General features: G+C 49.1%; 2 protein-coding genes and 1 long non-coding RNA gene across 3 annotated transcripts in view; 1 reads left to right on the plus strand and 2 right to left on the minus strand.

Annotated features, from left to right (window-relative positions):
- The window catches only part of LOC122192204 (proline-rich protein 9-like), a 564-nt gene extending 299 nt beyond the window's left edge, over positions 1–265 (minus strand). Inside the window, exon 1 of the mRNA XM_042892716.1 lies at positions 1–265. This exon is cut by the window's left edge and continues 299 nt beyond it. Within this exon, the coding sequence (XP_042748650.1) occupies positions 1–265 (265 nt within the window).
- A 5501-nt stretch (positions 266–5766) lies between these two features.
- Positions 5767–7515, minus strand: LOC122192201 (keratin-associated protein 10-6-like). The gene has a single exon (XM_042892713.1). It carries the CDS (start codon positions 7513–7515, stop codon positions 5767–5769), a length of 1749 nt encoding a protein of 582 aa, XP_042748647.1.
- Positions 7516–10146: 2631 nt separating this feature from the next.
- Positions 10147–11094, plus strand: LOC122192206. The gene is made up of 3 exons (XR_006182564.1): positions 10147–10226; positions 10421–10507; positions 11012–11094. It is a non-coding gene; the product is annotated as an uncharacterized LOC122192206 (long non-coding RNA).
- The last annotated feature ends 4664 nt before the right edge of the window (positions 11095–15758 follow it).

Below are 15758 nucleotides of genomic sequence, written 5' to 3' on the forward strand. Positions count from 1 at the left end.
CGCACTGGGTGCTGCACTGGGTGCTGCAAGGCTCCACGCACTGGGTGACGCACTGGGTGCTGCACTGGGTGCTGCAAGGCTCCACGCACTGGGTGCTGCAGCACGTGGTGCACTCAGTGGCACAGGGGTTCTGGCAGACCTCCACGCATTGCGTTGGGCATGGCTTTACGCAGATGTTGCTGCAGGGCTCCACACGCTGGCTGCATTTCTGCAGGCAGATGGGAGGCGGCAGGCAGGGCTGCTTGCGCTGCTCGTAGTAAGACATCCTGTTGGATACTGGAAGGCAAAGACAAGACAAACAGATCAGGACTCTTTTCTCCCCAAGCCACAGTTCACAACTGAAGCCCTTCAAAGAGGCATAGCAGTTAATTGGTGGACTGAGAAGTCAATTAGTGAAAATTTCAAGCTTGAATGATTTCTGGATCTGGATACATATAGTTAACACTTTCTTGGGAACCTGAAGGCATCACTGCCAGGAAAACCACAACCATGAACTCAGAACTGCTGTACAAAGTTTAGCTTTGTAAAAGCCATAAAGTAACAATAGCCTATTTCCTTATTTTCTTAATTATATCAGCAGACATTCCACAGCATATCTTTTGCTGGTCACTTCTTCAGCTCCTCAAACAGACCACAGAGCACAATCCCATCTGTGTAGACATCAAGCTGCTAATCCCAGGGGAGAAAGCCCAAAGACCACCAGTTCAGATACTCTGTACTGTGTATCATAGTACAGCATTGGAGTTAAGTAAGTTTTAATGGGCTTCTCCTTCACAAGGAAAGTGCTAGCCCAAAGGTTGCAGCTCCTGTTTCTGGTTCAGTTCCCCACACTGAACTCTCCCAGTTGCCTCTTGCAGCTCAGCCCGCAGGTGTCCTGCAGCTTCCTTCTTCATGATAATGCTTCTTCCCACCCATCTCCTTTGAAGTCTCAAGTCTTACTCTGCAGCATCCAGTAATTTTGTTAATTTCCCGACTTAATGAGGTTTAAAAAAAAGGTTAATGAAGATAGAACATGAAGGAGGATAAGAGACAGGTGGTTTCTGAAGATGTGACAGGACATTTGCAAGCTACCTAAGGAAGAGCAATCTCTAAGATTCAAACATCCTCTTCCCATTCCAAGGTGGATCCTGGAATAGGAGCACCTGAAGCAAAGCTTTCCCGTGACAGTTAATATATCCTTTTGACCAGAACAACCAAGAAGAACAGTCATCAAATTATCCCCTGATAAATACAAGAAAGACTTACCGTTCACCAACACAAGTGAGTGAGGGAGTAGACAAATGAACTGATGTGGGCATCAAAATGCAAACCTTTTTATATGGCGTGAGTGGCGTCACCTCCGGAAACAAGGGAGCCCAGGGGTATGGAGACCTGACCACTAACAACCTGCATAGGCTCCACCTGCACATGCTTTACATATTTGTCTACAGCCTAATTTTTGATGGAAACCTTCTTCCAGGCAAAACGTGATCCTGAGCAAATCCTGCTTCCACCTCCTACATATGTCACGCGGATCCCAATGGGAATGAGACAGTAACTGGAAAAAAATCATGTAAGTACTAGATGAATTGCTTTTCCAGAAAGATTCAGTACACCTGGATATATTCACCTCATTTTTTTCCATAAATACCTGAACAACCTTTGTTGGTTTTTTTTTTCAGTAAAGTAAGAACAGACAGCCATTATTAGGGTACGTGGGCAATTGATCTGATTTACTACGAGAAACATTGCATCCTACTTCTCATAGAAAGAGAGAGCTAATCCTACAGTGTTCCACTAATGCTTCCAAAATACATTGAGATTTCTGCTTCTCCAGTACCTTTTTGGCCACCAAATGTTCTCCACCCACTCCTACCCACTGTTGCCCTATTAGCAATGTTCATACTTGGCAATGCCAATGGGGACACAACTCCAATGGGGACCTCTACAAGCTATTGAGGTAATAAATAGAAAAGGGGGGCACATTTTAAGGCCTATTTTTCATTGTCAGAGCAGTGTAAAGCACTTCATTTTAAACACAATTTAGGCCCAGGGCTCCATGTAAGCTATTGAAGCCATGATACACCACTCAGATACAGCACAGAAAATGCTCATTTCTCCAAAATGTTCCACTCATGGAGATGGAATGTCATCACCAAGTTATGTGTAGGCAGGCAACTACATCACTAACAAAAAAGCTGAATGGGCAGAAAAAAAGCCAACAACCCATTCAGCATCTATGCATGATGCATCCTGTTTATACTGGACACGAGGATCGTGCCGGGGAATGACATTCACCAGCACCAATTCCCTTCTGGTGTTTACATGGGGAACCTGAGTTCCTGTCCTGAGCCCATGTGAGCAGATTTGCATTGCTCCTGACATCCTCCCAGCAGCACCTCATCGTTCATACATTCCTTCCGCTTCTTTCTTCCTTTGCAGCAGGGACGTGGTGCATCACGTGCCTTTTTTCCCCCTAGACTTGAACTACAGCTTTTGTAAGAGATAGGAATCGTAGAATCATAGAACCATAAAATAAGAGAATCAAGAAATCATAGAATCATAGAATCATAGAATCATGGAATCATGGAATCATAGAATCATGGAATCATGGAATCATGGAATCACGGAATCATGGAATGGTCTGGGTTGAAAAGGGCCATAACAATCATCTACTTTAAACCTCGTGCTACATGCAGGGTTGCCAAGGAAGGAATGGGAACGTATAAGGTGTGGTTTGCTCATGTTAGACATCTGTTTCAAGTGAGGGGAAAGACCTATCAAGTAGACCCCGCAGACTGAAAAACATACAGAGAGCAACTAGCTGAGATTCAGTATTGAGCTCAGTATTTTGGTGGAAGAACATCTCCCCATCTCCTCCTCCTGACTCTACCCTCCTCCATGATGCTCAAAAAAGCAGGCACCCTCCAGCACCTCAAGGTCCCCTCACAGCAGCTGCCAACATCACTTATCTCAGTAGGAGATTCTCTAGGACTGGTCTGTTCCATTCTCCACACTTACCGAGGGCTTCAGGCTCGCTTCTGAAATGGTGAGGGCTGGTCCTACCTCTCCCTTTTTGTACCGTGTTATTCTATACCCTATTGTTATATTTGATTAGCAAGAAACTGTAATGAGTTCTGGGAGAAATAGATATTTTAGGAGATATAGATTGATCCACGTTTGTAATACGTGGGAACACCAGAGTGCTGGATTATTATTTTAAATTAGCACTTATTTGTGGATCTCTATTACATTTATGAGCCACTTGGCTGTTTGACTGTTCCCATTAAGTTCAGTGAGTCAGCACTCCGCAGCAATGTCCATTGGTGGCCATTTTGGCTGCACTACTTTGAGCTATTCAGTGAGAAAGAATTATTTCAGAGGCTCCTGAAGACTTTAGAGATAGGACACCCGTGGATTTCTTTGCATCCTCTGCTTTACCCAAGAGCCTCCTAAGTAAGACTTCTTCCTCTGTTGCATCCAGCACTGTTGGCATCAGGGATTTCATACACAACTGGAAGAAGCTTTGTGTCTGTGCAGCATCCCATTCAGCACACCACCCATATTTTGGTGTACAAAGCATTTCCATAGAAAATAAGGATTCTCCCTTCGTTCTTAGCACAGCAAGGACTTCCCTGCATGTTCTCCTGTGATTACATCTTTCAATCTGGGGCTTCATTACACCCGACTTTCCCCTCCCATCATTCCCTACCAGCAGAAAGGTGCTCAGCACCAGGGAGGTTTCCCATGGCCATCACTGGAGTTTGGAAATCATCACATAGCTGAAATGCCAACAGACTGAGTGCAACGCAATTAGCATCACATGAAAACAAGTCGCTTGTCTAGTCCATGCCCCAGGGTCTGTTTGATCAAGTAATGAGATTGTTACTTCTGGACCAAGAGGAACCCCAATCCAGCACTATCCACCTCTTTTCCTGTTTACTCAGGAAGGTGAGTGCTCTGTGAAGAATGATAAGTGAGCAGCTGAATGCCATTAAGGCTGAAAAAGAGGAACTAGCTTTTGCCTTCTGACTATTGCAAATATTTGCCTTGATTTTCCAGCACTCAAGAACATGAATCTGACTTTTCTTTCCTGAATAAATCTGTGTCTCAATCCCTGAGGAGTACATTTCAGAGCTCAGAGTGCATTAGCTGGCCCAGCAAACACTGAAAGCTGTTAATAACTGTTATAATAGTCTCAGAGCCACAGACTTCCAACTATACAGCATTCCATCGAATTTGGGAGCAGGACCAAAGCTAATCCCTGCTTGCACAGTGAGTTTTGGAGGAGCCTTTGAGCCATGCCAGATCTCCACAGAGGGGTAATTAGCCAGCCCTGATTGGCTTGGTGCCTCTGTGGTGTGGCAATGGGACTCAGGCAGCACCTGAGCACTAGGTGAGGACCCTGAGTACTGCCTACCAGCAGCAGAGCTGTGCTCTGCAGGGAGAATGGGACTAGGAGAGGTGAGAAGGCAACATGATTTGCACATGGGCAGCATGATCTGCACGATGCCAGACATCCCATAGCGTGCAATGCTGTGTCCGTGGGTAGGACTGAGCTCATCCCAACTACTGGTCCGGCTAACCCAGACGTGTTAATTGCAGGTTAGTCATCAGCCCCACGCCCTGGGGCACCTTTAAGAGCAAAGCAGTGCATGTCTACAGACAGAGGAGCACCCACGCTGCTGCTCAGTGTATGGGTGGCTGCCTCCCTCCTTCTGCAGTTGCTGATCTCCCTGCAGTATCTGCACCCTGAGAACTGAAGAGCAGTGTCCTTGGCACAAGCAATGATGGGGCTTTGAGTTCTTGGGTAGGTTGCTTATTCTCAGACTTTGCAAACAGATTTAGTGCTAAAGAGGAACCCCTTGGACCCTTGTAAATCAATGTTCATGGAGGGCTACAGAAATTGCCCAGGACACCTTGATCACACTGACAGCATTTCTGCTGAGTTCAGTGACAAGCAAATCCCTGTCATTGTGCCCAGCTGGTGAGATGCACCCATCCACCAGCAGAGATGAGGAAACACAAGTGAGCTCCAACAGGCCAAGTCAGGACCTCCTATACACAGGCAGCAGGGTCATAAGGCACAGTCTCTCAGTCCTGCCCATCTTCCCCCTCATTAGTGGCTCATTTGCCCATTGCTCTGAAGGGAACATTTAGCTCCTCCACTTCAGCATGTTTCCTCAAGACACACAGCATCCCCTTTCCCAGCCAGCGTCTGGGGAAGTCTGGATGAGTGCTGGGTCTCTGGGTGCTGCCTTATATCTTGTCATACCTTCCAACAAGAGCTGCCACTGCAGAGAACACTCTTTTAAGTAGAAATTAAGAGAAGGTGTGAGAGTGGGGGAGTGCAAAAGAGAAGGAGAGCTTGCAGACAGCTGGTGCCAAGATCAAGTGTTTTTATTGCTTCATTTAAGAAAAGGAGATGATGGCGAGAAAGGACAAATTCCTCCAACCACATCACTGCAGAAAAGAACAAGAGAGTCTCTCACCCAGGCAAATATCCTGGGGGCACAAAATCAATTGGTTACATGTTACAAGGAAAGGCATTACTCTTTACATAAATCTATTATATATGATGCAGAATGCAAGGAAAACCATGTGAGGATCTGCCCTTCCTTGGATGGACAGGGCACGAGGAGAGCCAAGAGGTGAGGAAAACAACAGAGGGCTCAGGAGGTCTGCAAACCATTTTCATTCCGTAGCTGCTGGAGCTGCACAGAGCAGGGACACAGCAGAGGGGTCCCCTATCAGCTCCTGTTGTGGGACCACCCCTTAAGGAGCCGTTCACTTGTGGCAGCAGATGTCGGCACAGCTGATGGAGTAGTGCTGGCCACAGATGCTGGCACACAGTGGGGTGGGCCTCACAAAGCAGGGGGCCACACAGGGATCCACACACGTGGAATTGCATTGGTTTGCATCCTGGCAGCAGGGATCTACGCAGGTGGTGGTGCATTGGGTTGCATCCTGGCAGCAGGGATCTGCACACCTGGTGGTGCACTGGGTTGCGTCCTGGCAGCACGGGTCCACACGCGTGGTAGTGCATTTGGTCACCTCCTTGCAGCAGGGATCCACACATGTGGTGGTGCACTTAGTGGCATCCTGACAGCAGGGATCTACGCATTTGGTGGCACACTTTGTCACCTCTGTGCAGCAGGGATCCACACACCTGGTTTTGCAGCCGGTCACCTCCCTACAGCATGGATCCACACACTTGGTCACTCTGCCACAGCAGGGATCTACGCACCTGGTGGTGCACTTGCTCACTTCCCCACAGCAGGGATTCTTGCACCTTGCACACTTGGTCACTCTGCCACAGCACGGATCCACACACTTAGTGGTGGACCTGGTCACACATCCGCTGCATGGATCCACACATCTGGTGGTGCACTTGGTCACCTCACGACAGCAGGGATCCACACATCTGCTGGTGCACTTGCTCACTTCATCACAACACGGTTCCACATACTTAGTGCTGCCTCGGGTTACTGCTCCATAGCAGGGGTCCACGCATCTGGTGGTGCACTTGGTATATCTGCCATAGCATGGGTCCACACATGCGGTAGCACATCTGGTCACAGGTCTACAGCAGGGATCCACACACGTGGTGGTGCACCTGGTCACTTCCTCACAGCAGGGGTCTACACATCTGGTAGTAGTACACTTGGTCACTTCCTTGCAACAGGGATCTACACATCTGGTAGTGCACTTGGTGACATCCTGACAGCAGGAATCCACGCATCTTGCAGTGCACTGGGTTGCATCCTGGCGGCAGGGATCCACACATCTGGTGGTGCACCTGGTGACATCCTGGCGGCAGGGATCCACACATCTGGTGGTGCACTTGGTGACATCCTGGCGGCAGGGGTCCACACATCTGGTTGTGCACTGGGTTGCATCCTGGCGGCAGGGATCCACGCATCTTGTAGTGCACTGGGTTACATCCTGGCAGCAGGGGTCCACGCATCTTGTAGTGCACTGGGTTACATCCTGGCAGCAGGGGTCCACGCATCTTGTAGCACACTGGGTTACATCCTGGCGGCAGGGATCCACGCATCTTGTAGTGCACTGGGTTGCATCCTGACGGCAGGGATCCACACACGTGGTAGTGCACTGGGTTGCATCCTGACGGCAGGGATCCACACACGTGGTAGTGCACTGGGTTGCATCCTGACAGCAGGAATCCACATACCCGGTGCTGCTGCTCTCGGTCACTTTGTAGCAGCAGGGATCCACACACCTGGTGCTGCTGCACCTGGTCACATCCTGACAGCAGGGATCCACGCGTGTGGTGATTCCAAGGCAGCAGGGATCCAAGGCAATCTGCCTCAAGTCACAGCTACCAAGCTTCAGATAGGTGGTGGTGCCCTGAGGAACCCTGGCGTAGTAGCAGGGATCTGCACATGTGTTCAGGCATGAGATGCTGCGGACGGAGCTGCAGGGATCCACGCTCCTACTGACAGGCAAATTCCTCACCAGGACGACATGAGGTGGGAGGCAGGGCTGTCTGCGCTGGCAGTCGGTCTGGCAAAGCATGGCTGAAGGAGGAGGAAAGTCTGAAAGAAGGAGAGGAATACCCTGTGTGGAAAACAGAGGCACTCATCTTTCACAAGGCTGTTTTATGCAGTGAGGTACCCTATACTTTTTCCCTTGGAATACTGAGCAACGTGTTGGGAAAGCGCACTGAAGTCACAGCAGGGCACTAGCTCCACATGGAAGCATCTCAGGTATGGCTACAGTTGCTCACTGCACGTACATCTCAAACTGCTTCTCAAAACAGGAGTGAAAAATGGTGTTAAGCAAACTTTGCCAGATTCTATTGTATGGGCAGAAGGCACAACAGCCTCCACCTGCCCACAGAAGTCTTCAGCTCCTCTCATCCAGACTCCCTTCCAGGCATGGCTTACCCCGCAGCCTGCGAGGCTCCACTTCTTATCTTCCCTCCCACTTTTGTGCCTTTGAAGTCCTTGCCTTGCCTTTTGATCCCTCTCAAACCCAATAATTTCCTGGTTAATACAGGGCAGCACTGTGCCTGGGAAAGGGGAAGGTTGGTCCACTCTCAGCTGCCCTGAGATACACCCCAATGGAGAAAACACAGCAATTGCAAAACACACAGCAAATAGAAGCTGGAAGAAGGTGAAATGGATATTTACCCTTAGCTTAGCTGCTTGATAAGTGCTGCATACAAATCTTACTAAGCAGAAGCACTTGTAACATCTAAGTCTTCTAACTTGCTTCTGCAGGTACCATCCAAAAATCCAATCTCCCCAGCCTTCACACTACATCCCAGTAAGCCAAGAGAGACTTACCCAATTCACCACCAGGAACAAGCAAACGAAACCAAAATGGCTTGGGAAACACTACAATATGAACCCTTTTATACGATTTCAATGTCCGTGTCTCCGGAAGTGAGACACCTCAGGGGTATGGAAATACAATTTTTTAATAATCCAGACCTGCTCCACCTCCAATCCTAAAATTATGTGCTTACATTATAATTTTTAATGAAACCCAGCCACTGAGGTGGTACATGCGACACGATGACAGCTGCCTGCAAGGCTGAATTCCTGATCCACGTATTATGTACGGGAGTTAGGGAACAAACCATTGGTGATACAGCCTGGAAACAATCCCCTTTGGGATTAAACTCATATTTGGATAAATATTACTTTGGTATGTGTTCTCGCACCTTCCACCGTGACACCCATACAGGCCAGGGCTACAGGTAGGATAGCACTGTCCTGTGCAAGCATCCATGCTCTTGCTTCTACACAATATTTCTTTTACCAAAAATTGGAGTCTCCCACGGGCCGCTTCGTGTGCTCCTCAACCAAAGGTAGCACTCCAGCCAGACTTGAACGTGTTGCATTGTGGCAGTAAGGCAGCCAGGGAAGACTTCATGCTGTGCTAAGGCTTTTAATGTCACTTGGGTTCCTTGTAGGACACCTCCTGCCGCAGCCCATCCCTCTGCAGTGACGCTGTAGGGTGATGACCCACCTCCTGCCTTTGGTGCCCTGACCACAGTAGTGCCCATTTGGGGTTTGTTGTGCCCATATCTATGGTGCAGAGGCCAAACCAAGACCAAGACGCACCCTTCATAAAGGATAGCACGCTGTGTGGCACTGCAGCAACACAATGTGGCTGTTGTTCTGCCTGCCACAGTTGAAGTGGAGGAAATATTTTCTCCTTGGAAATCCCCTGGTTATAAATGAGAATGGAGAGCCAACGAGTGAAGTGCCTCCAAGAGATCAAAGACTGAGAATTTCTTCTGTGCTGGCTCCGAATTGGCCTTAAGTCACTTGTGACACAGGCATGGAACCAGTATTACTTGCAGGCAGAGACATGGCCATATATCATCTGGAGACAAAGGAGTGCTCTTGTGTCTGCGCTCTGCCCTCCCTTTACGTGTGTGCTCACACTGCTGAGCATGGTGATGCCCCATGTAGTGACTTTCGGTTACTGAAATTGAAATCAAATCAGGATGCATGACCACTTGGGTTGTCAGTGTTCTGCTGACCACAGTGGTTTGAACTGGCATAATTGAACTGACTTTGGTAAACCAATGGGCTGAATGGGGATGGTAGTGGTCAGTGCTCCTGCCAACCTTCTGCTTTTCAGGTGTGCACCTACACAAGGGTAAAGGCAATGTCTAGGTGGTGGAACAGTACTTTGTCATTCAAGTTGGAGCTCCAGGAGAAGATGCAAAATATCACGAGACCGGTAATGATACAAGAGTTTCCATGAGCATGTCAGGAGCATACAGCCGGTAGCACCGCATCCAAACAGGACACGGGCAGGGACAGAAGCAGGTCAACCATGGCTAAAAAGCAAAGAATCCCCCATATCCCACATGCCATCCAGCACTTAGTGGCCAGTGATGATGTGTTGGGCTGGAGGAAAAACTGAGCTGTGACTGGCCGGCTATTTGCCAGCGAGACAAGAATCCATTCATTTCCCAAATTCTTCCCTGACGTCAGCCCCGCTGGAAGGCCACGTGAATTCACAAAGCCATCTTGGATCACTCGAGGTTATGCTGCAGCCACGGAAATAGCCGGTTTCCATTAAAAATAATTAGTCAAATAATCCATCAGAGGGCAGAGGCGGAGCAGGGCCGTGCTAGGAAGGGCTGCTTGTCTGTGTGCCTGGGGCACCTGTCTCCAGAGGCCAGGCTCCTGTGTGCACACAGCAGATCCCAGGCTGAGGCTGTTGGGTCTGCTCGCCATCTCCATGCGTTGATATCGAGCCAGGTGAGTATCCTTAGGCTTTACACATCTAGGGTGTAAGGCTTCCCCTGAGACAGATGACTGCTGCTACCATCTGCATGATGAGGAATTGCTTGTTAGCTCTTCCATCTCGCTGGTGATAAGAGTAATCGTTTTCTCCCTTTGCATTTTGCTGTAATTCCCACGGATGCTCTGTGAAATGCTTCCTGGTATCCCAGCACTGGATTTAGAGGCAGAAGCCACACAGCTGTCGTGGAAGGGCAAAGAGAGCACAGCATCGCACACAGCAGCAACTGAGGTCCCAGGTAAGAGCCCTGAGCTCCATGCCAGAGACTCCTGGCTCCATCTTGTTGAGCCTCTTGCTGCCTCCAGCAATGAGAAAGGTGGGATGGAGAGGGCTGCATGAGTTGGGTGTTCTGCAAGGGTGTTACAGGGTGAGGAGAAAGCACCTGAAAAAGAGAGGGATAGAGAAAAGCACAAAGCTCTGCTAGGAGTGTTAATTAAATCCATCCTTATCTGCACAAGGAAGGGCTGCTGAAGTGAAATTATTTGGCTGAACACTGACTTTAAACATAGAACTTGGGTTTGGGTGTCCGTGCAGAAATACAGCATAACCAAGCTTCTTTTGGTAAGGAATGCCTGTAGACTTCGAAATAGCAAACATCTGAATTCCCCTCTACTGAGTTTTCCCTCATACCTGAATTACAACACAATCAGCACAAACCTTCCTGGGGAGCCTAGCAGTAAGGAAAACAACTGTTTTGAAAGCATTGGGTTGGTGGACATTGAGTTATTCTTATTTCCTCCAGGAAGGAAGATGTCGGAGCCATGTGAGCAGTCCTGCCTGCCACCTCCTTCCTGTGTGGGGACTGCTGTGCCCACTGACCTCTGCACATCATGCAGTATCGCTGCACACCCTGACACCTGCTCCGCGCAGAATGCATGTCCCTGTCCCGAGCAGACTCTTGGGGTGGACCTGTGCCAAGCTGTGCCCTCCTGCCCTGATGTCTGTGGCCCTACCTGCCCGCCTCCCACTGTCCCTGCGCCTGAGGACATCTGCGACCCCTGCACATCCCAATGTATCACCACCTGTGTGTGCCCAGCAGGGGACCCGTGTGACCTGCAGCAATGCCAGGCAGAGACCGGCATCTTGCTGCAGTCCTCCACCTCTCCAGCAACTGCCTGTGCCCCTGAGAAAGTGGGGACGTGCGTGGAAACTTTCCCCCACCAGCATGCTGTGTCACCCTGCACTCCTGAGACAGATGAGATCTGTGTGGAAACCATCCCTGCGCAGCACCCAGTCTCATCCATGAAGATTTGCACCCCTGAGGCAGCAGGGACGGGCGTGGAGACCTGTCCAAGCCAGCATGGGATCACACCGGTGGAGCTTTGCATCCTCAAGACAACTGGGACCTGCGTGGAAACACCTCCCCTACAGCACCCAGAACCACTCTGCACCACTGAGGTGCTCGAAGCCTGCACGGAGACCACCCCCCCCATCTGCATAGAGGATCCCAGCTGCCCCCAGGCTGCCATCGCTTCCCATCCTGAGCAGTGCCCACTTCCATGCGTGGATCCCTGCACGGCTCAAACCTCGGTGTGCCCAGAGCCCTGCAGCTCTGCAGCCACCCAGGGCCCTGGCAGTGCTTCCAGCCCACGGGCACCGTTCCGCCTCAACACCCGCACTGCTGCCATCGTGGAGCGCTGCCTGGCCCGCTGTCAGAGCTGGCTACGTGGCACCAAGTGAAGAAAGGGCTCTTTGCAGCAGCTCCCCTGGTGAGTTCCTGCTCTCTCATCTGTATCAACAGGCGAGAAAACTGCCTCGCGTTAAATAAAAAATATTTTTCAATCATCGGTTAATTACGCTCCTTATTCTTTATTGCCTCATATGGGCTGCAATAATCATGGCAAAAGTGCAATGCATGTATTAATTGCGTTCGCCAAGCCCCGTTTCATCATCTTCAGCCTTTCTGCTTCCCACATATAAATAACTGCTTTCATAATCTGCCTTAAATTCAGTTAGGATTCTGCCTGTGGGTTTTCTATCATCTTTTTCTAATGGTCTCTTAGATTGAAATTGTTATGAGAATATTGAGGAAAATAGCTCAGAGGTGCGATTTTAGCAGCATCAGAAAGGTCTTTTAAGGAGATATAAAATGACAGAAGGCATCCAGGGTGAGGAAAGAGCAAAGGCTGAACAAAAAACTTGCAGTGAACAGCAGAAGAACAATAGTGCTGAGAAATTGATGTTCCACACAATGCCACACAATGTCCGGTGAAGTCTGGGGTAAAGTGGATGCATAATTAAAAGTTTTCTGCTCATAAAAGCATTCCCCAGGAGTGCAGTTTTCTCTTTAAATATCCACAGCAGTCTTGTGCCACGGGTGGGTAAAGGAGTCATAGAAATACCACGGGGAGAAGGATAAACCAATGCAGCCTGGGCACTGCTGCCTGGAAATGGCATGGAACCGGTGCAGGCATCTACACAGCTGCCAATGAAAGCCATTTTTATTGGATTATGGCTGGGTCTTTAATGTCTTCTGTTAGTGAGGATTGTTCTGCTTCCATGTGTGCATCCAATAAAGCATCCCTACACCTTAGTGTGCTGCATGCGTTTGCAAAGAGTTGAAGCGAGCCCTTATATTGGAGCAAGAATTAAAGCTTAGTGGGTGGAGGGAATAAATTCTCATTAATCTGAATCTGTCATCCATTTGCTTTTTTTTTTTTTTTTTTCCCTCTCAGTAAATAAATCAACAGATTTCATTCTGCCACACCACCAGATTCTCGTGCCTGGAACTATATATACTGCCCATTGTGTTGCAATGTGACTCTTTTACAAGTTAGATTAGATCTGCAGTATTAGATTTAGAGAAAATATAAATCAAACTTGAGTGGAGATAGCCTATAGTAACATAAAAATAACTGAGGCAGAGGATTACTGTTTATTATAATCCCAAACACGCTCTTGCAAAGTCAGACAGGTTCAGCTTATTGCTACAAGACCCTCTTTTGACACCCTATTACTAAGCTGTCCTTCATAAACTGTTGTGCTCTCCCACATCGTCTCAAATAATAACTTCCTTACACATTTGCATCACCCTGGCTGTGCTTCTCCTCCGATCCCCATATCTAGCAATGCCAGCACAGCGCTCCATCCCAGCACATCTGGTGCTCAGACACCCATTCATGGTGCTCAGGGTTTGTTGGCATCATCCTGGCTGCTTCTGAGCACTTAAAGACAACAAAGCAGAGCCTGAGCTTGAGCTGTTTCCTCCAGGAAGCTGCAGTTCCCTTCCCAAAGCTCCATGAGGTGCTCACCAAGATGTCCTCTGGCTCTTCAGAGGACACCATATCCCACAGTTATTGATGGTTTCTTGTGTTTTATATGACAATTTTAACTTAGTTTTTTGCTTTTTTAGTTTCAGTGAACGTGTCATGGAATCATAAAGGTTGGAAAAGACCACCAAAATCATCCAGTCCAACCATTTCTTCACTCAGACAAACTGGGGCACCACCTCCTTCCCCCAGCACCCCATTCCTTTGGCAGTTCTCATGTTCCCCTGCCATGCTCTCCTCTCATCTGTCATTATTCCTGCCTTGTGACAGCTCATCAACATCAGGGTGGAGTTTAATTGGTACAGCTGGAGGAGAAGCATGAGGTGTGATTGTGGCATTCCTAACATATCAGCTCGTCATCTGCCCCTTGCCTACAGAAAGGAAGGGAAAGACAAAATGCCACCTTCTGGAGAGCAGATATCCTTAATTGACCAAATGAACCTCAAGCACTGCCTCAATGGGGGCAGTAAGTAGGAGCCAGGCTGGGACATGGCCTCCCTGTGCACAGTGCTCACATCAGTGTATCCAGGACACTCTTCACGATATACACTTAACAAGAAGGCTTCAGATATTTCCAGGTTGGCTCTGGGTAAAAATCCTACTTTTTTCCCTCTTGTATTCAGGATCCAGTTCAGCATTCATCCAGTTCATATTCAGTATCAGGCAGCTTTGTCCCATGGGCTATGGCTGGCTCCGTCTCCAGCACAGCACAGCTCTAAATTTAGGGAGAGAAGCTCCTGGAACATCCAGACCCAGCACCATCCCCATGCAAACACACACTGCTCTGTGCACAGCAGCCCACAGGCAGAACTGGTAGAGCCTGGTTTCTTCCTCCTCTCCAACATCCAGCAGCCCCACCAAGGGAGAACAGGTCACTTCCTTCTGCTGCAGCAGCACTATTTGTGCTTCTTTTGTCATTAGATTTGTAGAAATTTAGCATTTGTTTTAACCGTATCACTGAGCCAAATTTGGTTGCAAATAATAGGTTGGGATATAACAACTGGAGGCATCAAAACTGTGCTTCTTGGGAAAGACAGGCTGAAGGAAGATCAGCCCAATGTCAAAAGGAACGCTGGTAGTTTCCCCAGCTCGAGGTAGAGGAGAGCAGTGAGCTGGGGCTGCGTTGCTGCAGCACTGCCAGGACAAGAGGCAGCTCCTCACCCTGTGCTGCCACCCCCCCAGCTCTGCTCCCAGCCCTCATGGGGTTCCACGAGGTCACATTTCCCAACACGTCCCCGTTGCCCCATCCCATCCCACAGCCACCTCCCAGCCCTTCCCCATCACTTCCTCTGTGCCTGCTCTGGGTGCTGCTGTGCTCTCTTCTGTTCCAGACAGCAGAAAGTAGGTTCATGCTCCAAAATCCATCACCCCACATTATAGCTTCCTTCTAAAGCAGCTAGCAAAAAGAACAGACCTTTCCCTCTGAAGCACTGGGCAGCAAGGAATCTAACGGGGAAAGGCACTGAAATTGTCCCCATCACCACCACTTGGAGCAGCTGAAGTGAGCGCAGATGATTCACTACCACCACAGCCACAGGAGGTGACTCAAATCCCCACCAAACCCTCAGTCCCGAGCAGAGTGAGCCCAAAGGGAGTGAACAGCCCCATCCCAGCTGCTGGGAAGGGAGAGGGCAGAAAGCAGCTCTGGTTGGGGAGAGGAAGAGGGGTCTCCAAGCTCCTAACACACAGCAGGGAGAGGAAAGCAAAGAGCTCACAGTCTGCCTGGCCTCTGAGTGCTGCCACAAAGAGCAGCCTGGGGTATTGCATCCAGATGTGGAGTCCTCAGTGCAGGAGAGACATGGAGAGTCCAGAGAAGGGCCACAAAAATGATCCATGGAATGGAATACCTCTCCTGTAAGGACAGGCTGAGAGCGCTGTAGGCCTGGAGAAGGCTGCGAGGTGATCTGAGAGCAGCCTTTCAGGATCTAAAGGGCAGCTAACAGGAAAGAAGGCAACAGGCTCTTTAGCAGTGTCTGTGGCAACAGAACAAGGGCTTCAAGCTCAGGGAGGGTAGATTTAGGTTAGATAAAAGGAAAAATCTTCTACAGTGAGGGAGGTGAGGCACTGGAAGAGGTTATGTAGTGATGTGGTTGATGCCTCTTCTCTGGAGACTTTCAAGGCAAGGCTGGATAAAGCTCTGGGCAATCTGATCTAGCTGTGGTGTCCCTGTTCACTGCAGGGGAGTTGGAATAGACGGCCTTCAAACCCTTTCAACTTTAA

This window comes from Lagopus leucura, unplaced genomic scaffold, assembly GCF_019238085.1.
Source record: "Lagopus leucura isolate 7727_CA_CO unplaced genomic scaffold, USGS_WTPT01 236-0_obj-0_obj, whole genome shotgun sequence".
Classification (NCBI taxonomy): domain Eukaryota; kingdom Metazoa; phylum Chordata; class Aves; order Galliformes; family Phasianidae; genus Lagopus; species Lagopus leucura.

Excerpts from the sequence above, each read along its gene's own strand:
- LOC122192201 (XM_042892713.1), bottom strand. The coding sequence starts at position 7,515 with ATGCTTTGCCAGACCGACTGCCAGCGCAGACAGCCCTGCCTCCCACCT.